This window comes from Zootoca vivipara, chromosome 15 (genome assembly GCF_963506605.1).
Source record: "Zootoca vivipara chromosome 15, rZooViv1.1, whole genome shotgun sequence".
Classification (NCBI taxonomy): Eukaryota; Metazoa; Chordata; class Lepidosauria; order Squamata; family Lacertidae; genus Zootoca; species Zootoca vivipara.
The window spans coordinates 236666-262727 of NC_083290.1; the positions used below are offsets into that span (position 1 = coordinate 236666).

Genomic DNA, 26062 nt, shown 5'->3' on the forward strand with positions numbered 1-26062 from the left:
AGGGATCGTGGGAGTTGTTGGCCAGAAACATTTGGAGGGCCAAGTTTGAGGAAGCCTGGACTAGAGGAACGTGTGTTGGTGGTGGCCTTCCAGGTTCTGCAGGGCCCCTCCTGCTCTCCCCCCCCTGGTCTGGCTACTGGCCATGCTTGAAGGGTGCCCATTTTTAGCCCATTTCCCCTCCCCCAAGAATCCTGGGAACTGTAGTTCAAGGGTGCTGGGAATTGTAGCTGTGAGGTAAACTGGTTTCCAGGATTCTTGAAAGGGTCAAATAATGTGCTTTACATGTTTGGTGTGTAAGTGGCTGATGTATTAAGTATGTCCTCCTGCCCGTCCAAAATCTACTGCCCTTCAGTTTTACTGGATATCCTCTAGCAGGAGAATGGGGAGCTTGTGACCCTTCAGATGCAGATGGACTCGTGTCCCTATAAACCCTAGCCACGATGCTGATGGGATGTGGGAGTCCTGCACCACTTGGAAGGCCACTGGTTCCCTAGCCCTGTTGTAAGACACACTTACCTGGGGGCTAAGCTCCATCGAAACCTGTTCAGGAGACGCACACAGGGTTGTGTCTCCAGAGGAAAGGCCCCAACACTTAGTGGCCGAGGACCAGCTTTACCTGCAGAAGGTGCTTCCTGTGTTCCATTTCAATAATTGTTACAAATTTCTGGGGCAACATCATCATGCTCCACTTTTGAGGAACAGGGGGGGCTTTTCTGAATCCTGCATCCCAGCCCAATGAAGGGTTCAGAAACACTCAAAAGCTTGCTCTTCTGTGACATTTCATGGGTCTTCCTACAGCTATTGCCATGTCGGAAGGCCTCTGAATTCAGACAGCTATCTTTCGGAGTGTGGCTACTTCTGGGGTCTGCCATCTTGTCCATCTGTAAACCTAACCAAACTCCTGAGGACAGTGGCAAATCCACCCTGTAAGGCCAGTGTTACAGGACGACCAGGACACTGGCCTGAGCAGCAACACAGCTTTGGGTTCCCCCAGCCCCACCTTCCCCACTGGACGCCAAGGAACTTCCCTCCTGCCAGGTAAGGCCAAGCACCAGCAGTCACTTTATCCTTTTATTTTTGTTACTTTTGTGCAAACATATCCATACACCTTGTTAAAAGAAGAAGATTCTTGTAAGTGCATTCTCCCTTATTGTCTACACCAGTGATGTCGAACTTTTTAGAGACCGAGTACCCAAACTGCAACCAAAAGTCCACTTATTTATCCCAAAGTGCCAACACGGCAATTTAACCTGAATACTGAGGTTTTAGTTTAGGGGAAAAAATTCGTACATTAACATCTTTTGTCCTAAAAGAAAAACACAGTAACAGAGCTTTCAATGATACAAACAACTTTTTTTTGAAAGGTAAAAATTTGTATTTGGCATGCTTTTGAACAATTAATGTAATTTTTGCTGTTGTACGCATGCTGATAATTTGTCTAACCTTGCTGAACTTAAGGTGGCTTACTCCCAAATAGGAACAACAAACTGGCGGGAGGCCCTGGCGCATCAAAAGTTGAGGCCTGGACAGAGCGGCAGTTTCCCAGCACGAGCCCCCCTCTCCTCCTTCCCCCCAGCGCGGCCCCGAGGGTGAAAATGGAGCCCTAGCAGTGCTGGGACCATGCTGGAAGCGGCCAGGAGCCTCCTGCAGCGTTGGAGCACCAGTTTCACCCCCTAGGTACGGCCCTGCTGGGGCAACGGCGCACGTGCCCACAGAGAGTGTGCCATCTGGCACGTGTGCCATAGGTTCGCCACCAGTGGTCTACGCAATATTGAGGCCTCAGATGAAGCCGTTTGGCTCTTAGCAGGGTTAAAAGATCCTGGCCCTTAGCATCCAGTACAACCAGGTGGTGCTGTCCCCTGGCAGAGGGATTCCTTGTATTAATCTAGGTGGCCAGCAGGGGCAGAACTTGGCCATGGCAGCACCCCTGGCTTAGCCTGGAGAGAGGTGAGGAGGGCGGGATTTGCTTGCAACTCTTCAAAAGAGAGAATAGTAAGAGGACAATTGTCAACTGGTGTCCTAGAAACACCCCCCCCCCCAGGCCTGCCTGTAGAGAATGTACCTACACCTACAGACTGTTAGTTACGGAGAGGCTCAGCTGAACATGGCATGGAAGAGCAGACCACACACAGACTCTTCAAGGAGATAAATATTCTGCAGAGAGAAAGAAAGAGAAGCCATGGCAATCCTGCTAGACAGAGGGGTGAGGGAGAAGGGAGAGATCCTGGCATCCTGCCACTTGCTCTGGCCTGGATCTCAGGTCTTGGTGTTCAAAAAGGCGTCTTGCCCTCTGGAGCTCTGATGCAGTGCAACTCCACCCTACAAGGGGGACAGGCAGGTGCCAAAAGCAACAGTCAGAGCACACGAAGTTGTGTAGGACCAAGTCATTTCAACCAGCTCCCTCCCTGCAGGGAGACGTCACATCCTTGGCTACTGCTCCCGCTAGCCCACCTTCCTTGACCGCTGCCAAGACCCCTCCCCAGCTAACCAGAGGGCCCCCAAACACTGTTCCAAGAGACTCTTCCAGGAGCAGCTTCCTCCTGCCATGTGGTGGCAGCTGCGGCTGCGGTGGCTTTTCCATGATCCAGCTGTTGAAGACCACCCTCTGGCTCTCCTCTCCCGTCCTGCTCACTTGCTCTCCCCCTCCCCGTGGCCTGTATAGCCAGCTGTTGGGGAGGGAGGAGCCAAGGGTGGTCACTTCTCCTTCTCGCGCCGGCTGGAGGTGAGGAAGTCGTTGCGGAGCAGGCGGTAGAAAAGGACAATGTTCATGGGAGTCATGACGGCCATGCCCACTGTGCTGAGGGTGTAGGTGTTGGGGGGTATGTTCTCCCGGTTGAGCACCAGCCAGCGAGTCATCCAAGCCAGGGTGGTGATGCGGAAGACCATGTAAGTGCCCAGGTTGAGCAGGCTGGTCAAGCGGTAGGAGGTGGTGTGGGCCAAGCCGGCCATCAACAGGATCGTCCGCAGGTGCAGGAAGATGGAGTTGATCTCCACCAGCAGGGCCACCATGGCGAAGCCCACAAAGCGGTGGACCAAGAAGGCAAAGCCAAAGCAGAGGATCACCTGGGAGAGAGGCAGGAAGGGAGCAACGGCCATTAGGAAGCCAGCAGTGTCTCTGAAGGGTCTCTGGCTGAGGAAAAGGTCTCTCCCGCCCCAGCTGTTAACTGGAGAGACTGCCATTGGAGATTGGCAAAGCAGGCAGTCTACGCGACTGTGCTAGGGCCTTTTCCTTCACACTCTCTGTCCACCTAGGCCAGGATTGCCTGCTCAGACTGGCAGCGGGTCACCAGACTCTCAGGCAGAGAGCCTGTTTGCTGACTTCCTGACCCTTGTAAACCGGAGAGGCTGCCATTGGGGATTGAACCTGGGGCCTTCTGCATGTAAGACAGGTGTCCTCTCCACAAGTTATGCCCCTTCCTCTCCAGCTGCAGCAACTGAAGACGGCTAGTACAGTATTTGAAGCTGGGATCCCCTCCTGATCAGGCTTTAGGAGAAGCTGCCTTTAAGCTGAATCTGCCCATCGCTGTCCGCTGCTAGGCCTCCCTCTGGCAGGCCAGCCTGGAGAGCCTGAGAGCGGATCAGCCCCAGCCAATTCCATGTCACATCATTTCCCTACAATGAAGAATTTGGGAAGCAGCTTCAGGGTTGAGGCTGAATCCAGCAGACGAGGAAGGAAGACAGGGCAGAGGGTGAGTGCCTGTGACTGGGTCAAGGGTGCTGCGGTGGATTTATTTAATTTACAGGATTTGTATCAGGCAAAAGGGCACACACAGCAGCTTACCTACAGTCAATTAAAGTAAGACAGTTTTTGCCCGTAGGCTTCCAATCTGAAAAGCACGACACATGAAGCCAAAGGGACGGGGTGGGCAAAGCCAGGCGCCAGCTAAAACAGTTTTAATATTCAGTTTTTTTATAAGGAGGTTTTAACAGCTGCAAGCAAAGCAAAAACATGGCTTTCCCCTTGTATAGAGATGTGGCAGTGGTGCCTACATCACCTGTTGAATTTCTGCCTGTCTTGCAGCTGTGAAAAGCAGTGCAGCCTTATCCAAAAAATTTCTAGTGGCCAGCAAGAGGAGAAACAGCCAGGCAGCTCAGCACCTGAGGGAGGCAGGGAGAGGGAGGAGGATCCTGGGCTCACACAGCAGGCAGACTCCTCCTCCTCTGTAAACCTAGGTGGATTGGGTAGGACTGCAGAGGAAGGAAGGGGGAGCTGCCCAGGTCCCCCTCTCTTAATGGGGGGGGAGCTAGCTCTTCCCAGCAATGCTGTCCTCAGCACAGGCCCTAATGGGATTAGCTGCCCCCTGGGGATTAAGCTTTGTCTCTGCCTGAATTGGATGTATTATTTAAATGGCCTTTTGACCCATCTGGCAGCAGCTTCTAATGAGCTGGAAAAGGAATCCCAGTGAGGGAAGGGGCCTGCCTGGAAGGTGTGCACACTGCCAGGGGGACACTGCCCCCAACACACTCCAGACAGGCAGCTTAATCAGCGTGGGTTGAAAGGTTGTCTGCATGTGCACAGAGACACTCCTACTTTACCACCACCTTACCTGCTGTGAGGCTGAACTGCCTTGGGACTGAAAACTGGGGCAAAGTCTTACAAAGGCTTCTTTCCTTGCCCTCCTGGATTACTTACCATGTGCTCATCCCACCCCCCACTTCAAAATTCGCCCACTTGCAAAGGGACCAGGAGGAGCAGGAAGCACCCTTTCCTAGTAACAGGGTCTGAATGGGGAACAAGACCACCCAGCACATGCACTCAAGCCCTGCACGGCTTGCCTGACCCTGCAGCCCCTGGCCCTTGTCAAGTGGCCTGAGCCAAGGGTTGCTCCAAGAAGCTGAGCTGCCAGATACTATTGCTGGAGAGCAGCCAAGCATGGCACGCCCTGCCCTGCCCAGCTCCAAGGAGGCACAGGTCAGCTTCTCTTTATGTAACCTGCATAGCCATCATTATAAAACACGCTCAAGGACGGGGCTGTTGCTGACAATCCTCGCCTAGCATCAGAACCGAAGTGCTGCTGGATCAGGCCTAACAGGTGCCCCACGAGGGGACCTGCTAGCAGCACTCAAGCCCAAGAGCAACTCGCCCTTCCTGTGGTTTCCAGCAACTGGCATTCAGGAGCACTCTGAATGTGGAGGGCAGAGAACAGCCATCGGCGGTCCTCTCCCCTTCCATAAATTTCTCTTATCTTCTTTTAAAGCCATCCAAGTTTGCCATCCCTGCCTGCTGTAGGAGTGAGTGTGGTTCGTGAGGAAGGCTTTTCTTTATCCTTTCTGAATCTTTCAACATTCAGCTTCATGCGATGCCCAGGAGTTCTGGTGTTATGAGACAGGGGAGGGGGGAAACTATCCTATCTACTTTTCTGCAGGCCATGCATAATTTTATAAACTTCTGCCATCTGGGGATTTGCCTATCCCTGAACTAATTTGAGGCACCTTTGTTCCTCCCAGCCAGTCAGCTGATGTCTGGGAAGTGTGGTGCAGGGGTGAGAGAGTTGCCTGGGACCCAGGAGAGACCACGGGGTGTGATCTCTGCCAGCCTCACCCTCCAGGGTTGTTGTGCGGATAAAGCAAGAAGGAAGAATCCCTTTCCACTGCATGTGGCGGAGAGGTGCTCCCAGAACTCACCACAGAGTGATGGAAGAGCAGTTCCCAGCACTGCTGGATCTTCTGGTGATACATCATGTCGAAGAAGTCCTGCACGAAATAGCCTGAGGGAGGAACAGAAAAGAAAGTGTTAGCAGCCAGGCCCCTTCACTCACACACACACACACACACACCAGACCAAAGAGGATGGGAGTGTGCAGAGCTTGGCCTCGTGCTCCTCTGAGGACTGGCGTGTGTTAAACTTTCCACAGATTAAATTATGAAGAGGCTGGAAAAAAAGTCTCAAAATTCCTGGCTCCAGACTCCTTCCACCCTACCCCACCTCTACTGCTTAGTTTGCAGCGGTCAGATTCAGCCCATGCTAAAAACATGCATACAGGGAGGGGAAGATGGCCCAGCCTGTCTCTTCAGGTCCCCAGGCAAGCAGATGCCTGGGCGTTTCCCCCTCCAACCCAATAGATAAAGATCCCCCCTCCTAGTTCTAGCGTCTCCATTCAGGGCCAGTGGCAGGGAACAGGGCTGGCAAGGGCTGTTTGCCCACGTTTCCCTGACAATGCCATTTCCTCGAAAGCCCCAGCCTTGCCCTTTGCCCCCCTTGTAAAAAAAAAACCACAGCATGGGTTCTTTGGGACAAGCCTATAGAAGGCCTCTCGCCTCCCCTTCTCCTCTCCATGGTGACAGCCTCTGATCCCAGCAGCTCAAGGCCACCTTCCTCAAGCAGACTTCACCAACCTGGTGCCCTCCAGATGTCTTAACATTCATCAGTCCCGGCCAGGCTAGCAAACGCCATCCTGATGAGCATGGTCAACTGGCAGTTGCACCAAGCCACCTGAATACTTTCTCAGCACCTTCTGCACAGGCTCAGAGGCGCTCTTGCCTGTATTCTGTGACTGAGTCCTGGGATTTAAGCTCATGATCCAGGCTGAAGCCATAGCTCCCCCAGGCCTCTCACAGCTCAAGGACAAACCCCACCAGCAGAAAGCAAAGCCTGAAGGATCACTCACACAAGGGATCCATTCTGATAGATTGGACCTGCCTGCTCTTACAGCCTTTAGTTATAATTTACGAAATCTGAGTCTCTGGTTGTGGCATAATTTTAACTGGTGGCTGCTGTGCTTATATGTTGCTTTAAAGGTGATCTTCCTAAGCTGCTTTGGGCATGTTTTAACACAGAATCCCATGCATCAAATAAATGATCCATGGAAACACAGGATTCTCCACAGGCCCCCAAATTGTTCACTGGGATGTTCTCTTTCCCGTCAACATGGGCAGGAGTGCCAAGAGCCCAGTCCTGAGTGCCACCAGAGGGATCAAGGCAGGTGAAGAGACACAGCCAAAAAATAAAAGGAGTTTTTTTGCCAATAGGGAAAGGCAGCAGTCTCAGCAAGGCTGGCAACCGCAAGGCATTTCCATGTCCCTTTGGTTAGGACTGGGACTTGGAAGAACAATCCCCCCCCCCCCGGGCTGGCTATTTTAAAAGTCATATGAGAAGCTTTCCTGTTCCTCCTCGTGGCATCCCCTGAAGAGTATCTCAGCTCTGTGCTTTGGTCTGGCAAAACATCTCCTCATAGTGCTGGGTGGGGCATCTCCACTCCCAGGAATCTGATTCCCCCAGGCGGGTGCCCTGCTCTCTCTTGATCCGGAAGAATGTTTGTTGGAGTGGGGAGAGAAAGAGGCCATGTGGCCCAGCTCTGGAAGGCCTCCCCCCCCAAGCCCCGGGGGCCACTCGCATCTCTCCCAGGCCCCATCCTCAGGGACCTGCGGCCAGGTGCGGTGCTGGAGCCTGGCTTGAAAATGAGGAGTGAGAAGTCATTCACTGGCTATGCGCTCAAGAGTGTTGCACGGAACCTCCAGGGCCAGAGGCCGTCTACCACTGGGGAGAAACAGCAGGCGAGGCTTGTCACCTCTGTGCCTTGCTTTGCAGGCTTCCATTGTGGGAAGTAAACCAAAGCAAATCTCAGTGACTTTCCCTGTTTCCTTGCTAGAGGAAGCTTACGATGCTATATCCTGTCAGTGGTGTGGAGACATAGCCCTGAAACGGATCTGCTGCATGGGGTGAGGCTGGGGAGTGGCCCAAGGGGGGCTTTGCATGCGCTTCAATGACTCTCTGTCTCTTTTGGGGGGGGAGCCGCGAGGCTGAACTCTGCGGAGAGGAATTCGCTGTGGCGGCAGCAGCAAGGGATGAGAATGGGCTCGTTTGTTTGCCCCCAGGTCACGTGCCTGCCAGAGGGAAGTGGCGAGAGGCGCACCCAGGAGATAGCCTGGCACCAGCCGCTTCCCGCCCCGTGGGTCGCCGGGAGGGAGAGCTGCTGAGGCTGCAGCCCCACGGAACAAAGGCAGGCAAGCAGGGCAGCCACTGAAAAGGAAGGCGCTGGGGGCACCGAGGCACGCACCCTTCTGTGGATTCCTTGGGTCCAGAGCGCTGTGTTCAGCTTCCAGGGCCCATTTTCAACCCCACGGCTCAGCTCTGGGACCGGGGAATCGTGGGCACAGTGCCTCTGCGCGTGCACAGAGCGCCAACCACTGTGCCCACCGGTTGCGGCTTCACACACACACTCACTCCCGCCCGTCTTTTATGGGTCAGCGTCTAGGAGGAGCGGGGGGTCGCCTGCAGGTGGGGACTCCTCCTGCTGCCGCTCCTTCTGGCGGCCACTCACCCACGGAGATCCCGAGCAGGTGGTGCGCGGCGGGCAAGTGGGTGTCGATGAGGTCCTCCGCCATCTGCGGGTGGAAGTAGAAGCTGGAAAAGGAGAGAGAGCCGTGAGACCCCTGAGCGCGCGCTGTCCGGTTTTCCCCCAACTCCGCCCAATTTCTCTCGGCCCCCCGACTCACCCGAGCAGCGCCCACGAGCCGCTAAGCAGGCTGTGCGCCAGCGAGGTCCAGATGTTGCGCCACTTCCAGCGGTTGCGCTGCGCCGAGGGCGGCGGCGGCACGAGGCGCTCCAGGCCGCCGTTGAGCAGCCGGAAGGCAACCACCGACCCCCCCAGGACCAGCAGATCCATCGAGGGGATGCGCGCGGGCCGCGAGCCCCGCCGATCTTGCCCGGCTGCGCCCCAGAGAACTGCCCCCGACGGCGGCGCTTCCGGCTCCCTTTGCGCCCGGGCTCAGCAGCAGCAGGAGCCGCCGAACGAAGCGGGCCCCCGGGCGCACCTCCCATTGGCTCCTCGGCCAGCCCGTCGCCATGGCGACGGGCACGCCCCGACGGGACGGGAGGGGGCGCCGCGGGCGGGGTCAGCGGAGGCAGAAGTGACGCGGCTTGGTCCTGCAGGGTCCGGTTCCCGGCGGAGCAACGGGAGGGCCGCGCGGGGCTCGCCGCCGCCCACAAGAAGCAAAGCGCAGCTGGGACTACACGGAGGGAGGTCCTTTTCCAGCGGGGAAACTGAGGCAGGGAGGCGCGCCCTGGGGCAGCAGCGCCAGCCGCGTTGGATGCCGTGGTGGGGTATTCCGACGTCCCCTTCCCCGCCAGCAAGGACCCAACCGGTCAGGAATGGGGAGGGTCAGCGAGGCGCGCTTCTCCGGCGCGCGCACAGAGCGCCACCGCTCGGGTGTCTCGCAGAGAGCCCCCCCCCCCGGAGCGGGGCGAGGGGGCTCCCAACAAGTGGATCCCGGGGAGGGGAGGGGTCTGCCCACCTAGCCATTTTGAAAATGCTTAACAATCTACCAACATAATAGTATTCATCTCTAATTTGTAGATATGCTTGTTCTGTCCCAACTAAGAGTAGATACCTTGAAATTAACGGACCTCAGGATACAATGCCCGTTAATTACTTTGACACTGAGTACAGCCTGTAACAGATTGAGAAGAATCTGTGTTGTTTTGACTGAGCAAAGGTGCTTATAAATTCCCTCAGGCACCAAACTGTGTGGGAACCATTGCTAAAGCGGATGCCATGCCAGTCTGGTGCCAATCCGCCACATGCTTTGGACCACAACTCCCATCACTCCCAGCCAGCGCAGAACACTCTGTTTGGGGGCAAAAGGGAGGGGAAACAGGCAAATTTGTCTGCCCTCTCCCAAACCTAGACAATGTTGGTGGCAGAAGAAAAGGTGAAAAAGAAGAAATGAAGCCCGGGAAGGGCGGGATATAAATAAAAGTTGATTATTATTATTATTATTATTATTATTATTATTATTATTATTATATAAAGTCAGCATAAACCTTGGGGTGGGGGAGCCCAGTGCTCTCAAGGGGATTCAGACCTCCCTTTCTCCAGTCATCAATAGAGGGGATGCTGCCAGTCTGTGTGTGCATATGAGAAAGTGCGAGGGCACACTTTGAGTATGCACCCTTTCCCACAGGCTTGGCCAAGGGTCAGAGGGCCAGAGCTTAGTGACAGAGCATCTGCTTTGCATGCAGAAGTTCCCCAGGTCACTCCCAGAGAGCATCTCCAGGAATAATAATAATAATAATAATAATAATAATAATAATAATAATAATAATAATTTATTATTTATACCCCACCCATCTGGCTGGGTTTCCCCAGCCACTCTGGGCGGCTTACAACAGAAACATTAAAATACACTAATTTCTTAAACATTAAAAGCCTCCCTAAACAGGGCTGCCTTCAGATGTCTTCTAAAAATCTGGTAGCTGCTTTCCTTTTTGAAATCTGCCTGGTTCCCTGCAACTTGGCTTCTCGCAATGAGGGAACCGCAAGAAGGCCCTCGGAGCTGGACCTCAGTGTCCAGGCAGAATGATGGGGGTGGAGACGCTCCTTTAGGTATACTGGACTGAGGCCGTTTAGGGCTATAAAGGTCAGCACCAACACTTTGAACTGTGCTCGGAAACATACTGGGAGCCAATGTAGGTCTTTCAGGACCGGTGTTATGTGGTCTCGGCGGCCGCTCCCAGTCACCAGTCTAGCTGCCGCATTCTGGATTAGTTGTAGTTTCTGGGTCACCTTCAAAGGTAGCCCCACGTAGAGGGCATTGCAGTAGTCCAAGCGGGGGCAGACCATCCGAATCAGTCCCACCTTCCTGCAGAGGGGAAGGGTTGCGGAGAAGTCCAGTTGCATCAGGTAGTGATCTGACCATGGCACTTCTTTAGTTTCACTTTTACTTAGTGTCAGATCACCAACATCCATAGAGGTAAACACCAGGTCCAAGGCATGTCCGTGGCTATGAGTTGGGCCAGACTTTTTCAGGGAAGGCCAATGGAGGCCATTCTTTCCACGAAGTCCCGAGCGGCCCCTTGTAAGGTCGTGTCGGCATGGATATTAAAATCCCCTAGGACAACCAAGCTAGGTGTCTCCAGGAGAATGTCCACCACAACCTGAAGCAGCTTGGGCAGGGAATCCTTGGTGCAGCGAGGAGGTCAGTACACCAGAAGGAATCCTGTACTGCCCCTATTGCCCAACTTCCAGAACATGCACTCAGAGAACTGGGTCTTCCCAATAGGACGCCTGGTGCAAACTAATGACTTCCTAAAAATCACTGCAACCCCCCCCCTCCCCGCCCACAAGGCCAGGAAGGGCTGGGGGAGGGATTCCTGTCTGAGGCCCTGGAGAGCCACTGCTGGCTGTCAGTGTGTAGAGTACAGAGCTAGGTGAATCAATGTTCTGACTGGGTAGAAAGCAACTTCCTACGTTCCTAAGGCTGCTTAATCTTTGTCCACAGACACAGCAAACTCATTCCGTTGTCTGGGGTGCCATCCTTTGCTATTGCTTTGCCCCATGGCCATGCTTTCCCTTGGGTCCCCCCCCCCAAATTGCTTTCTCTGCAACTTGGAGGGGAGGCTGTGCCAGAAACTTTCTGCCAATGTTTATTAAGCTATGCCTTTCTTTCTAAATTGACACCCAACCTCTGGCAACACTAATGTTACTCACTAATGCTCACTCTTGTGCTTCTCCAAGCGATACCAGAGCCAGTCAAGTCACTCTCTGGTCCCTGTTGCAACATCAGACTTTGCTCTGCACTCTTTCTAATAAAGGACTCCGTTAATAAAGGATTCATCACTCATTAGAGGACCAACCTGTTGCATCTTTGCTCCTCTGCTCAGGACTTGCCTCTCCCTTTTTCTTGCTGACTCAGAGGCTGTTCTCACCAGAGAGCAGGATCTTGCCCATTGCCCTGTCTGCCTGCTGGATCCCTCTCCGCATCCTCCATCAGACAGGCCTGTCCGCCTTCTTTACATCTGCTTCTCTATACAAATGAAAATTATGTTGGTTGTTTCATTTAAATTTATCTGCCACTTGATTATTATTATTTTTTTAAAAAAGCAATGACCCCAAAGCTGGTTTACAGAAGAGATAAAACAATGGAATTATTATTACAGTACTAAGAAAATATAGCAGCAATAAATTAAGAAATTTGAAAAGCTAAAATAACAAGGGATCAAGACTCACATCAACTTTCCAAACATCTGGGTAGGCTTGTCGAAGCAAAAACGTTTCTAGCAGGTGCCGAAAAGAGTACAGCGAAGGCACCTGCCCAATGTCAATAGGCAGGGAGTTCCAAAGATTGTAGGGGCAGCGGAGAGATGGTTTGCGGCCTGGGCTCGAGTGTTACTGTTCGCCTCCCCCAACTTGGAAAGGAAGAGGATTGAGACTGCAAGTCCAAGAAGTATCTTTGGCTGGGCTGGCTTTGGGAAGGGTCATCGTAGCTCAGGGGCAGAACACCTGCTTGGCATGCAGAAGGCCTGGGTTCAGTCCCCAGTGGCATCTCCTGGGAGGGCTAGGAATGGCTCTCTTTCTGCCAGCGTAGACAGTACTGAGGTGGATGGAGCAACTCCTGCCTCGTTGCATGTGATGTAGGAGTTGCCAAGCCTCTGCCACGCCCAGCCCCAGCTGCTCATTACCCCATGGGCAGTCTGCACACTCCCTTCCTGACACCTTGATTAAGGAGAGTCAGAAGCTCCTCTCCAGGCCTCAGCCCTCCGGAGCAATAGGGGTGCCCCTGGGGCCCCCCGTTTCCAGCAGAGCAACAGCCGCAGAGGAGCTGTGCATTGGAGGCAGGAGGTGAGAGGAGGAACTGGTGGAAGCAGACCAGCAGCCTCTCTTCACACCCACCTTCTCTCTCAGGAGAAGCAAGGAGGGAGGGAGCCACAGGCAGATCAGCTGAGCTCCAGGGAAACCGAATCCAAGGCCGTGAGTACTTGCTTTTCCCTCGCTGGCACTGCCACAGGCCACTTCCCTGGCAGTACAGGCTGCAGGAGGTACAAGGGATGGGGCTTCCCTCCAAGCCTGAAGGGTGGCCAGCATCTGATTTTCCCCCTGGGGACAGAGAACCCGTCTTGCCTTTGGGAGGCTGCTGCTTCCTCCCTGGCGTTGTCTGCTGGGCTCTCAGCAGCCAGCCTGGGCTCATAGCTAGGGGTGAGGAGGATGCTGCAGGGATCTGGAGGGCAGCCACAGATGTTTCCCTGTGCTCTGTTGGAAGGGCCTCTAGCAATGAGGAACACCTTTCCCGCCTGCCACAATCCTAGCTTAGGTGATCAGGCCGGTTGTTAGAAGGCAGCATCCCAAGTACTCAGGTAGAATGTCGCCTTGCAAACGGAAGGTCCCCAGGTTCAATTCCCAATGGCATGCACATGAAAGCTTATACCCAGAACAAACTTAGTTGGTCTCTAAGGTGCTACTGGACAATTTTTTAATTTATTTTGACTGCGTCAGACCACCACGGCTACCTACCTGAATCCTGTCCTGGAGAGAAAGGGATGTAGCAGAAGCAATAGATGTGAAAAGGATCTCAGGGTCTTAGTAGATCACAAGCTTAACGCAAGTCAACAGTGTGATGCAGGAGCAAAAAAAGCAAATGCCATCTTGGGCTGAATCAACAGAAGTCTAGTGTCCAGATCAAGGGAAGTCATAGTCCCACTCTCTTCTGCCTTGGTCAGGCCGCACCTGGAATACTGTGTCCAGTTCCGGGTGCCACAATTTAAGATGTTGACAAGTGGGAATGTGTGCAAAGCTAAGATTATCGAAGGTCTGGAAACCAAGCCTTATGAGGAGCACTTGAAGGAGCTAGGATAGGATAGCCATCTTCAAATACCTGAAAGGCTGTCACAGGGAACCTCCTTTGAACCCTCCCTTTGAACCTCCTTTGTTGGAGGTTTTTCAGCAGAGGTTGGGTGGCGGTCATCTGCTAAGGATGCTTTAGCTGGGACTCCTGATTCTATTATTCTTTCTCTTTTCAATTTCTGATACTGTACTGAAAATCAAGGGAGGTGGGGGTGGGCAGGCACACAGACATCTGACTTAGATTTGCTGCTGCATTTGCAAGGTTGGTTGGTTTGTTAAATTTTTATGTCGCCCTTCATCCGTAGATCTCGGGTGGTTCACAACATAAAAATACATGATCAGAACACAAAATACCTGATAAAAACAAGAACCAAAGAAACCCTCACAAACCAATAAACCCCCCTCCCCACAAACACATTTAATATATAGATATAGGATGTTAATCAGCCTAAGGCCTGTCCCCCCCCCCAACTTTCTAACCTCAGGAGAATTTTTCCTCACTGGCTTTGGGAGAATGCTCCCCCCCCCAATGTTGCAAAATTCTCTTAAATTTTAGGCAGGGCTTCCTCACCTGCTGGAAAAGGCCTTCACTGGCATCCCTGGGTAGAGGCCCCAGATGCTGAGCTTTCATTAAAACAAAAACAAAACCCCAAGTTTCTGGCCCTCCGAGAAAGGAAGTTATGAAGAAAAGCATGCCTGCACCCTTCTGTGCCATTTCTGTCCCATCCGCCAACTCAGTTGCTCCCACCTGTCAGTGTTTCTGGCCCAGGAGTGATGTTAAAGCTGTAAGAAACAAGTGAGCCGTCTGGATAACAGGAATTCCTGGGGTCCCCAGGAGCTGCTGTTTCCCTTTCCCTTTAGTGCCCTTTTCCTGCTTCGGACTTCCTTTTTCATCCTTGGATCTCTGTAGCTTGCCATTCTTTTCCTCCTAGCAACCAGAATGTATCTTTCCTAGTGGGTTCGCCTGAGATCTGGTAGTCCCCAGAAGCCATTTTCTGAAAATGCTACTACACAATAAGTGACTCCGGGGGAAACAAGGCAAAGGAGTGGTAGGGAGTTCCCTTGTGCCCAGTTATTTCTCCTTTGTAGAAGGGGGGGAGTTTAGGGTCTGCTGCTGGGGGTGGGCCAGTTCCCTGAAGGGCATCTGGGCCAAAGGCAGGAGATCTCCCCGCCATCTTCTTCTTCTCCAAGGAATGTTTTCATGGACTTTTCAACAGGCGATTCAGTGGTTTGGGAGGACCCCAAGCTTTGCTAGCTCAGCTCTGGGTCTGGCTTGCACCCGAGGCCAGACCTGCAGTTGTTTGTGGGCAAATGGTGCAAGAGGGCAGTTGCCTCCCTGGCTTTCCTTGTTCAAGGCAGAAGTTATTTTGGTGGGGGGCAGACAAGAGAGGCTGCTCAGGGAGGGAGGGTCTGCCCTTGTCTTCTCTGCCTGACCTTGTTTCTTCTGGGCCTCCAGCAGGAGCCATGGAAGGGGGAGACACGGTGGTGACACAGCAGGTCTGCCAGGAGGACGACATGTATGACGGAGAGTGAGTAGCATCTTGTAGCGGTAAAAGCATTGCTGCGTTTGTTTGGGCTGTATGAACAGAAGCAGGGCCACCATGGAAGACCACCAAGCAAGACACAGAGGGAACAACCCTTTCCTGCCACTTCTCCCCCGGCTGCCTCTGTCCCTGGAGGTTCCACATGAAGCTCCTGAGGCTAATAACCAAGGATTGACTTCTCCTTCTTGCATGGATCTGTCTAGTCTTTAGATACACACACACAGGGAAGTGTTCTCCCTCTCCCTCTCCCTCTCCCTCTCCCTCTCCCTCTCCCTCTCCCTCTCCCTCTCCCTCGGGATGACTTCCTTCCTTCCCTGCTCCCCCCACCCAGCCCTCCTGCTACTAACTTCTGCCTCCTCTTCCTGCTGTTTCTGCTTGGCTACCCAGCCCCTCCCAGTTCTGCCCTTTTATAGACCTGCAGACTGTATGCATTTTGCGTGGGGGGGGGGGACAGGACAGGACACATTTTTAAGGCTGCCAAGTTCCCCATCTGCCTTCCCACTTTTACAATATATGCATCGGCCTTGTGCAAGGGTTGCTTTCTTTTCCATTACTGTTTCTTAAGCCACCGGGCTGCCCAGGACAGGAGCTGAGCCAGGCGGCATGTTATGAGCTGAGCCTGCATGTTATGCAAAGGCCTTTGCATAATTCCTGCTCGGGTCTTATACAAGCCTCCCCACCCGTCTGCACATGTCTCCGAGGCCTTGCAGAGTTGTCTGGCAGCTCAGGTTCAGCAAAGGCTTCTTTTCTTGCTTTCGCATTCGCTCGTTTCACAGCCAGCTAGACATCTTGTCATTTGCAAACGGTACAGAATCCACCCTGCAGACCTGGTGCAGCATTTGGACCTCTGAGTCAACACAGAGATTGGAGCATCTGCCCTGGTCCTCTGGCCTTCGCTGTTGTGGAGGCAGGAGATTGGGCAAGGGGGGCGGCTGGCAGCCGGACAATCCCTGCCTGCCTGCAGGACTCCTTTGCAGGCTCCTCTTGGACCCTAAACACTGGAGTCCCTGGCTCCCTTGGAAGTGGGGGGTGGGGGGATCCAGTTCCTAGGAAACTCCTCTGTAGAGCATCACCCCATTCCCCCCAAATAGGCTTCTGGAGGGCTACCTGTCTCCCTTCCGCTTGCAGGATGCGAGAGGTGGAGGTGGCCGGGCACCCGGTGTTGCTCGTGAGGGACCACCTGCAGTTCAGCGCTCTAGGGAGCAGGTGCACCCATGCCGGAGCCCCCCTCTGCAAAGGTAAGGGGGTGCCTCTCTCCCCTCTCTCCTCCCCCCTGCCAGTTTCTCTCTCTCTCCTGCTCAGCTGGTCTCTCCTTCTGAATTCCAGGCTACTTGGGACGGGGACGGATCCGCTGCCCCTGGCACGGGGCTTGCTTCAGCCTCAAGACGGGGGACATTGAGGAATACCCTACCCTGGACTGCCTCACATCCTTCAAGGTGCGCTCTGATCCTGGCTGCCGGGGCTTCCTTGCACAGAGAGCCAAGGGAGCTTTTTCGTCTTGAGAGGGAGGGGGAGGCCTCCACTGTGGTCCTTCTGCGCAGCTTCCTTGCCCGGGTGGAAGGGGCTGCTGGGGGTGCCTGTGCAGCACTGCATGCCCAATTGAGAGCCAGGATCTTGGAAGGACAGCCTCCCCTCCCAGGCCCCGCTGCTTATCTCGTTGCCCCTTCGGACGGATGGCGGGGCCTTTTCTCCTGTGGCACCAGAGCTTGTGGTGCTCCCTTTCAAGAGCGGCTGGCTTGCCTTCTTCTCTCAAGGCCTTTAGGCAGGCTGTGGAAGGGCTGACTTCTTCAGGCCCTGGATCTGCCCTCAGCTCTCAGGCTCCGTGGCAGAGCAGCTGCTCTGCATGCAGAAGATCCACAGTTCAACCCGGAGAGAGGCTAAGATTCCTTGCCTGAAATCCCAGAGAGGCATTGCTGCAGGTCAGAGTAGAGGATACTAAGCTCAATAGACCAAGGGTCTGACTCAGTTGTGCCATGTGAATTATTATGGCTATAAGCTGTCTTTGGTGGCCTGAAGGCACCAAAATGAGCATATAAATCAGTGTGTGTTTTAGTGCCTGTGCACGCCTGGCAGCCGGAATCCTGGCCTTTGGTCAGCCTCAGTAGAGGGAGGCCAGTCCACAAATGCTGCCGTGGGAAAGAGGATGGCTCCATGTGGCCCCACTCACTTCCCTTGGAGGTGAGGAGTCCCACAAATGCAGGACTCGCCTGGGCTTTGATTTCCTCTGGAAGGAAAAGTCACAGAAGACTTAGAAGCATTTTGTGGCATTTGCATTCACTTACCAGTACTGCATACAGGCTGAGCACAGGTGGAGTCGGCAGGCACAGCTTCACACACCCAAAATGCACTTCTCTCCCCCCCCCATCAGATCCCTGGAGGGAGTTAGGGAGCCACCAAAAGATGTCTGTGGCCACTTCCTACAGACCTTCAAGGGATAGTTGCAGCCCCATTAACCCTCTCCTGTCCAAGCTCCACTCAGTATCCTTTGGGTCTCTGCAGGTGACTGTGGACGGTGGGCATGTGTATGTCACGGCCAAGATTAAGGTAAGGAACTCTGACTCCCCTCCCCTCCTCACGGCTGGATGCCAGGGGTGCCATGGGGCTCCACGTTGGCTACCTGTCCTTCTTCTTGCCCAGCCACAGCCCAGGCTCACACCCTTCTTCTCCCCACCTGCCCCCCCCCCACTTTCTGGCAGGACCTGGAGAGCAGCCACAGGGTGAAGCCCATGAGCAAACGGAACCCTCTCAACAGCCAGACAGCGCTGCTCCTGGGGGCAGGTGAGTCCAGGAGGGCCAAGGCTGGGGTGTGTGTGTGTGTGTCAGCCAGAGTGCCAAAGAGTCGTCACTGCTCACCAGACAGCCCTCTTCTTCCTAGGGCCCGCAGCCCTGACCTGCGGCGAGATCCTTCGCCAAGAGGGCTTTACTGGCAGAATCGTCATGGTGACCCGGGAGAACCACCTGCCCTATGACAAGACGAAGCTGAGCAAGGTCTCGGGGGGGGGGGGCTGGGGCAGGGGCATGAGCAGTGGGGCCTGAAAACGCTGAGGGTGGGAAGTCTCTTTGCCCCTCATTCATTACACCAGGGATCACCCAAGGTTTTCAGGGGGCCCAGGCTTTCAGCTTTTGTTTTTGAGTAAGTCTCTAGCTTCCGTAGAAGGAAAGTTACGGGCCAAGAGGTGGAGGCACCTTTGAAGTGATTTCTGAGAACTGAGAGGGTGGTGTGGCTGCCTTGCCCATTTTTCCTGGCACAGAGGATCAGTATGGTGGGATCTGCCCACCCAGGACCAGCAGGAGGCACTGGCCTTCCCTGGGTAGGCATAAAGCTGCCCGGGTGCAGGGTGGGCATGACAGTTGTTTTAATGGTGTATGATACCACATTCTGCATGGCAGCCATTTTGTGGCTGGTGCCCAAGGCACTACCTGTGCCCACTTGCCCAAAAAGATGGGAACCCCCTGTGCCACACGATGGCATTTATATACTGCCCTTTAGCAGGAACCTCACCCAGCCAACCCCACCACTTTTTAAAGCCCCTGCTTTAGAAGACTGCTGGGGTGGGGAGAGATGAGCTGGGTGCTCCCCGTCTTCAAAGGTGTCTCCTCCCAGGCAGCTTTGGAACGCCCTGCTTATTGAAGCCAGACAGGCTCCCTCTTTGCTGTCTCTCCACCAATAGGTGAAGTCCTTTGGTTGCTTTTTAATGAAGTTTTTATTGCAGTTATTTGTATGTTTTAATAATAATAATAATAATAATTTATTATTTATACCCCGCCCATCTGGCCGGGTTCCCCCAGCCACTCTAATAGATTATATAGACCAATCTAAGGGACCCAGGTGGCGCTGTGGGTTAAACCACTGAGCCTAGGGCTTGCTGATCAGAAGGTCGGCGGTTCAAATCTCTGCAACGGGGTGAGCTCCCATTGCTCGGTCCCAGCTCCTGCCCACCTAGCAGTTTGAAAGCACATCAAAGTGCAAGTAGATAAATAGGGACCGCTCCGGCGGGAAGGTAAACGGCGTTTCCGTGCGCTGCTCTGGTTTGCCAGAAGCAGCTTTGTCATGCTGGCCACATGACCCGGAAGCTGTCTGCGGACAAACGCTGGCTCCCTCGGCCTATAGAGCGAGATGAGCGCCGCAACCCCAGAGTCGGACATGACTGTACCTGATGCTCAGGGGCCCCTTTACCTTTTATAGATCAATCTATAAAGGTAAAGGGACCCCTGACCATTTGGTCCACTTGTGACCGACTCTGGGGTTGCAGCGCTCATCTCGCGTTATTGGCAGAGGGAGCCAGCGTACAGCTTCCAGGTCATGTGGCCAAAATAACCCTGCTATAAAGCAGGTCTCCTTCCTTTGCTGTTCATAGGCATTGGGTACCAAAGCAACAGACATCTACCTGCGGTCTCAGAGCTTCCTGGATGCTCACAACATCGAAGTCTGGATGGAGAAAGAGGCGAGTGGGGTTGCCACCTGCGAGGGGAGGGGGGAGATTAGGACACTGGTGTCACAGGGTGGCATCGCATTCCAGACCCTGTCTTGGGGAAAGGAGACATCCCCCACTAGCATGGATGATGCACCTTTGCATAAGGAGGGGCCTCATGCCATGCAAAATGGGGTGCCCCCATTTCAGAACAATGGAAAGGAAAAACAGACAGAAAGGCAGGATGAGGAGGAGCTAGCAGGGTTGACCCTTGTCCTGCAGAATGAGGCCATTTAAGGACTGTGGTCAAAGGATCAACGGAGGATGATGTTAAGGGCAGATTTAGTTCATGGGGTGGACTAGATGACTCTTGGGGTCCCTTCCAACTCTACTGCTCTAGGACTCTGTCTATCCTCCATCCCTCCATCCCAGCCCCACTTTGGGTCTTCTCTTTGGCCTGGCTGCAGGTGGCATCTCTGGACCTGGATGGCAAAAGGGCAGAGTTCAGTGACGGGACCTGGCAGAGCTACGACCACCTGCTGATTGCCACGGGCAGCAGGTAGGCACTGCCCCCTCCCATGCACAAGGGTACAGGATTGCGCCCAGAAACTGCTCACGCTACTGAAATCCCGTTGCAAAACGTGCCTAGAACAATGGGAGTTTCGAACGCTACCCCTACCATAAGCCAAGCCATCTTGCTCATACCCCTCTCCTCTTGCCCTCGCTCAGCCCCAGGCGTCTCCAGTGCCCAGGCGCCAACCTCCAGAACGTCTGCGTCCTCCTCACCCCTGAAGATTCCAGCCGGATCCTGCGCTTGGCAACGGGCAAGAGGGTGGCAATTGTGGGAGCGTCCTTCATCGGTATGGGAATCGGGTGCACTCAGTTTGGCAAGCAGCAGAGGCGAAGGGGAAGGCAGGGACAGAGCAGCTGCAGGGGCCTGGCTCTAAGGAACCGTCTGTGAAGCAGGCACCTAGGGGCAAAGAGATGCAGCTGGCCTCTCCCCCCTGAGTGAGGCACCTCCTCTCCTCCTTGTAGGCATGGAAGTGGCCGCCAGCCTGGTGGGCAAAGCCGCTTGCATCGAGGTGATTGAGAGGGCAGAGTGCCCATACCATGCAGCCCTGGGCTGCCAGGTGGGCCACGTGGCCATGAAGGTGAGCAGCCCAGGCATGGAGCCAGAGGGATTTCTAGAGAGGGAAGAGGTGGGAGCTCAGGGCCAGAGTGCCTGCTTGGCATGGCCCAGGCCCCAGCTCTGATGGTGGATTGGACCTTCCTCCCCCCCCCCCCACTGCTGAGGCTTGGCTAGGAGGTGGTCTTGGAACAGCTCCAGGCTGGGCTATGGGGTAACCTCTTGGAATGAGAAGTAGAGGGTGGGGGGGTAAATGCCACACCTCTCTTGTGGGCATTTTCTGGCACCTGTGATGCCCACCCCAGGCCCTCCCAGAGCACCCCAGTGTAGCTGCATCCCAGGAGAAGGTGCAGGCTGCCTGTCCTCGCTGGGAGCTCCAAGGTTAACACCTGTGTCTCCTTCCGCTTCTGTAGATGCTTCAGGTGCAGGGAGTGAAGTTCCACCTGAAGGCAGAAGTGACAGAGCTGCAAGGCGAAGGAGGAAAGGTCTGTGAGGGGGGGGGCAGGGCAGGGGTAGAGCTCAGCAACCACAAAAGTGGCAGGTCCTCCAATCACAGCTGCCTTCCTCCTCCTCTTCCTTCCCTACCCCCAGGTCACGCAGGTCCTTCTGAGCAATGGGCAGGTGATCCTCACCGATGTGGTGGTGGTGGGAATAGGTGAGTCGAAGGGTTGGGGTATATGGAGGGATGGTGGTGTTTTCTCCTCCCCCCACACCCAAAAAAGCTGGAAGCCCTTTCCACACTCTGGCAACAAGGTAAGGTGCTCTTGAAGCAGCCACTTGCCACCCACCCATTGCAGAACTGGAATGATTTTCTTTCTTTCTCTATATGTTTCTATTTATTTTTCAAGAATAATATCTAGGCACAGAATAACAAAAATGTCTTCAGCGATACAGAAGATGTCAAGGCAATAAGCAACTACAGTATTTTACTTTTAAAAGACAACTGAATGCGGCCCTGTTTAGGGAAGTTTTTAATGTTTGATGCTGTATTGTTTTTAATATTCGGTTGGAAGCCACTCAGAGTGGCTGGGGAAACCCAGCCAGATGGGCGGGGTATAAATAATAAATTATTATTACATATCCTTTGCCATTTTAGCTACAATGATTTCTAGCATGTCATGCCAGTTGTTCAGAGCCCAGCAGGGTCACAATCTTGCTCTGAAAGGGGGAGCTTAGTGCCCCCCCCTGCAAACACATAAACACACACACACAGAGAGGAAATAATTTGTAAGTCACATGGCTTGGCAGGGAGGGATCAGGCCAGGGCTTCAGCAATGCCAGGCTAGAGGCCAGGCTAAAGCACTTTGGTGCCAGCTGGGCATGGCCACCACCTGACTCCCCCCTCTCACCCCCAGGAGTGACCCCCAATTCCAGCTTCCTTCAGGACAGCTCCATTGTGCTGGACCGCAGAGGCGCAGTCGTTGTGGATTTGGTAAGCGGAGGATTCAGAGGACCCCCTCCCTCTCCCCTCTCCCCATCTCTGACCAGCCTCTCCTTTGCCCCCCCCCCAGTTCATGCAGACCAGCGCCCCCTCTGTCTTCGCTGCTGGGGACGTGGCCTCCTTCCCCGTGGCTCTGCTCGGAGGGAAAAACATCGACATCTGCCACTGGCAAATCGCCCAAGCCCACGGTAAGCACTACAGGAGTGGGGAAGGAATGTGCACACCCCTCGGGGCAAGTACAGCATTTGCAGAATTAACTGCCCAGAGCCTAGAGCTTTCATGTGTTTCTTTCTAAAGAAACATCAGGTTTCTAGTCCTTATTGACCGCAGAGAATAGAGTAGAGGATTGCTTTCTTGAGGAAGTCTCTGAAACCAGGGGGCAGGCAGAGAGAGCAGAAGAAAAGCCAGAAAGGGGTGGGGGCAGTCAGATAGAGGTCACAACTGTCCCTGCTCAGTCGCTGTGTCCTCAGAGTGGTCCCTAGAGAACTGACCACAGCCCCCCTCCATCCTTCCCTACTTCTCTTTCTCCCCCCCAGGCCGCGTGGCTGCCCTCAACATGCTGCAGAGGCAGGAGAAGCTGCACACGGTGCCTTTCTTCTGGACCAAGCTGCAGGCCAAGAGCATCCGCTACGCAGGTAGGTGAGGGGGCGGGACACATACCAGCCTCCTGCCCCAAAGCCAGCCAGAGAGGCAGAGGAGCCAACCAACTGGCAGTGCCCCATATTCCCAGCCCTACATCTGTAAGAACCCAGTCATTTAGTGTGGCAGCGCCTACACTTTGGAACTCGCTGCCTATTGATATCAAGCGGGAGCCTTCACTGTACTCGTTTTGGCACCTGCAAAAAGCATTCTTGTTTAGACAATCTTGTCCAGGTGCTTATAGAGTTGAGCTGATTTTTAATCTGTTTTAGCATTTTTACTTTTGTCTGTTTTAAGGTACTGCCGCATTATTATTTTCTTCATTTCTATCTTTTAGTAAATCCACTTGGCAGTTTGCCTGGGTTTTTTTAGTCTAGCGCTATATGAATTTTATGAAATTTTCTTATTTATACCAACCCCACCCATCTGGCTGGGTTTCGCCAGCCACTCTGAGCAGATTCCAGCAAAATATAAAAACATAATATCTGCATAAACGACCTAGAGAAAGCCATCCTAGAGCTTTGAGCCTCATGTCCAGGAGGTGTCTCAGTTCTCTGCCAGCTCCCTGCCAACTATCTTGTTGGATCCCAAAACTTTGCTGCCCTTTTGCCTGACAGGCTGCGGGATTGGCTACACTGAGACAGTGCTCAGAGGAGATCTGAGCCAGGAGAAGTTCCTCATCTTCTACATCAGGTGAGTCAAGAGCTCCGCTTGGTCATTGGCAGGGGGGTGGCTGAGCAGGGCCCCCAGTTGCCAGTGCAGAAGCCCCCGTGCCCAGCACTGCAGAGAAGCAACTGCCTGCTTTGGATTGGATTGGTTGCATTTCTGTGCTGCTTTCCACTCAGATGAAACCCAAAGCGGCTCACAAAACAATGAACAACAATAACAGAACACAACAAGTACAGCACAAACCATTTAATTAATAATCAGTAAAACAATTGCAATTTATGAAATTCGTTCAGCAATCTGGAACCTATAAAATAAGCTAAACATCAGAATTACAGCATAAGGCATATCGTATGATTTCCAAATCAGCAATATAGCATTTTCTGATCTACAAAACAGTATTTTCTTTGGGTGGGGGTTAAGGATAGAGCATTAATGCTGGTGACGCTCCAAACTGTCTTGAGGCAGGGGCAGATAAAACCCTTTTCTTCCCCACCCCCCTCAGGTTGATGTGCATTCTAACTCCTATTGCCTGGAAGGGGAGACAGCAAAGGGGGGGTCCCCTAAATGCTGTTGGTCAAGTGGTCAGGGATAATCGGAGTCCATTGCCACTTTGTGGGAGAGGGGTGTTCTCCAATCCTGCCCTCTTAACGTTGGGCCTGATGACAGTTGCAGAAAGAGCCGATAGAAACATAGAACTGTAGAACTGGAAAGATCCCAAGGGTCATCTAGGCCAACCCTCTGCGATGCAGGAATCATGAGGCTTGTCAGAGCGGCATCCATCATTGGGGGTGGTGGGACATTACTGTTGGCAAGTCCCAGGTTCATTCCTCAGAATCTCTCCCTAAAGACAGGTCAGGCAGCAGGGGCTGATGGGAAAGATCCTGAGGATTTGGGGGGGGGGGGAGCATCCTGACCCAGCTCTCTCTCTTCCTTGCGCAGGGATGGCATTGTGACTGCAGTGGCCAGCCTAAACTTTGACCCCATGGTGGCCATGGTGGCTGAGGTCCTGTACTCGGGGAAGATCATCACCAAGGATGAGGCAGAGTAAGTTGCATCAGGGTTTCCCCCCAACACAGGTGCTGACCCACACCAGGGCCACGCTTCCTCTGTTTGGGTGACCCCAGCCATCTTGTTTCCTTTCAGGGCGATGAATGAAGAAGCCCCACCAGAGAAGGCCTAACCTCTCTCCCCACCCCGCAGCCCATGCTAGGATCGGGACCAGGGAGAGGCCATGAGGCTCCTACCCCCGCCGAGAAAAGAAAAGGCTGGATTTGATCCTAACAGGCACTGAAGCTTCTAATGTTTGCCTAAAATAATTCCTAAAACTCACGTTAGCTTTAAGTTTCTCACAAACTTTTGAAATTCAGATCTAAACTGTCCTCTCTGCTAGTGTTGAAGGCCAGGAATAAGTGCCTCAGCTGAGCTGCCTCTCCTTCCAAGTAGGGCCCCCGTGCCATGTTTTTTTTTGGGGGGGGAGAAGGGGCTGCAGCAGCTCAGGGGTGAAGCATCAGCGTCATCTCCATGGAGGGGCTCTGCTCAGACCCCTGCAGAACAGCTGCCAGCCTGTACAGACAACACTAGATTCTGTGCAGAGGAGGCAGCTGCCTAGATGGTCTTGCAAAATGTAGTATTTGTTCCGATATGATTAAGGGTTTTGCCACTTTTGTTCTGAATTAACTGTAGCAGCATTCATAAACAGTTGTCCAAAAAACTCCAGGTGACAGCCTTTAATGTAATAGGATTTTTGCAGGTGGATCCCCCTGAAGGAGATTTGATGGGGAGAGGTAGAGAGTTCCACTCTTGGCCAGCAGAGGGTGCCCTTGCCCCAGCTCTGGCTGCACTCTGGTCAGCTCACTTCCTCATTGACTGGAGGTTCCCTGGGACCAGGGCAGAGGGAAAGGGGGCCCAAGGCATGCCCTGCCCCCCCCTCGGCTCCCCACCCCCGCCCCCCACTCAGGAAGGCTGACCAATTTCTCAGCTGCATCACCAGTCAGGCAAGTGTCGGGCAGGGTTGGGCCACCCCAGGCAGAAAGACTTGTGGGTAGGTGGGATTTCGTTGAGATTCCTGCATTGCAGGGGATTGGACTAGATGACCCTTGGGGATCCCTTCCAACTCTATGGTTCTATGACCAGTTTGGAGGAGCCTCTGCTACAGAACCATCTTAAGGAGGGAGGGGAGGAAAGGCACCTCGCAAAGAGCGGCTCGGCCTCAGTATTGCACAGAAGGGGTACCACCATGTACCCTGGAAGAGCTCGGGGGCACCCTGGTGGGGCAAAGGCTGAATCCCTGCCAGGCAGCTTCCAAGGAGAGATCCCTGAGCTCAGAGACAGAACAGCTGCCTTGCATGCAATGAAGGCCCCAGGTATCAATTCCAGGGAGTTCTGCCTCCGACAGACCTTTGAGGGCCAGGCAGGAAGGAGGGGTGTTCCCCTGCTTCTATAGCAAGAGCCCCACAAAAACCATTTCCAAAAATGCCTACCAAGCTCATTTAGCTAAAGCAGACAAAAGATCCCCTTAAAAGAGGCTCCCAGCAGGAAAGCAGAACTGGACCAAATAAGCTGACACAGGATCCTGGCTGAGAAGAGGGCGGGGGGGGGGGAGGCTAGCCTGTCCTTTCACCCTCCCACTAGACAGTGGGAAGGCCAGGCCCCCTACCCCCCCCCAAGCTGTG

General features: G+C 53.8%; 2 protein-coding genes across 7 annotated transcripts; one reads left to right on the forward strand and one right to left on the reverse strand.

The window, feature by feature from the left end:
• Positions 1-1058: 1058 nt before the first annotated feature.
• On the reverse strand, positions 1059-8719 carry TLCD2 (TLC domain containing 2). The gene is made up of 4 exons (XM_035139502.2): positions 8437-8719; positions 8262-8344; positions 5626-5708; positions 1059-3063 (listed from the first exon to the last, which is right to left on the reverse strand). The coding sequence occupies exons 1-4, from the start codon at positions 8604-8606 to the stop codon at positions 2695-2697; spliced, it is 705 nt and encodes a 234-aa protein (XP_034995393.1). The 5' UTR covers positions 8607-8719; the 3' UTR covers positions 1059-2694.
• On the forward strand, positions 1240-25231 carry LOC118096990 (apoptosis-inducing factor 3). 6 transcript variants are annotated; one of them, XM_035139500.2, is made up of 19 exons: positions 1240-1677; positions 15016-15088; positions 16232-16341; positions 16430-16539; positions 17603-17647; positions 17800-17881; positions 17979-18091; positions 19462-19548; positions 19983-20074; positions 20245-20375; positions 20551-20666; positions 21055-21126; positions 21233-21296; positions 21997-22073; positions 22153-22270; positions 22619-22717; positions 23339-23414; positions 24330-24434; positions 24534-25230. In XM_035139500.2, exons 2-19 carry the CDS (start codon positions 15024-15026, stop codon positions 24568-24570), a joined length of 1599 nt encoding a protein of 532 aa, XP_034995391.1. In that variant the 5' UTR covers positions 1240-1677; positions 15016-15023; the 3' UTR covers positions 24571-25230. The 6 variants fall into 6 exon arrangements, with proteins under 6 accessions (XP_034995391.1, XP_060124637.1, XP_060124636.1 ...); XM_060268654.1 differs by lacking the exon at positions 1240-1677 and adding an exon at positions 8952-9038 and having other exon boundaries at positions 24534-25231; XM_060268653.1 differs by lacking the exon at positions 1240-1677 and adding an exon at positions 8953-9084.
• The last annotated feature ends 831 nt before the right edge of the window (positions 25232-26062 follow it).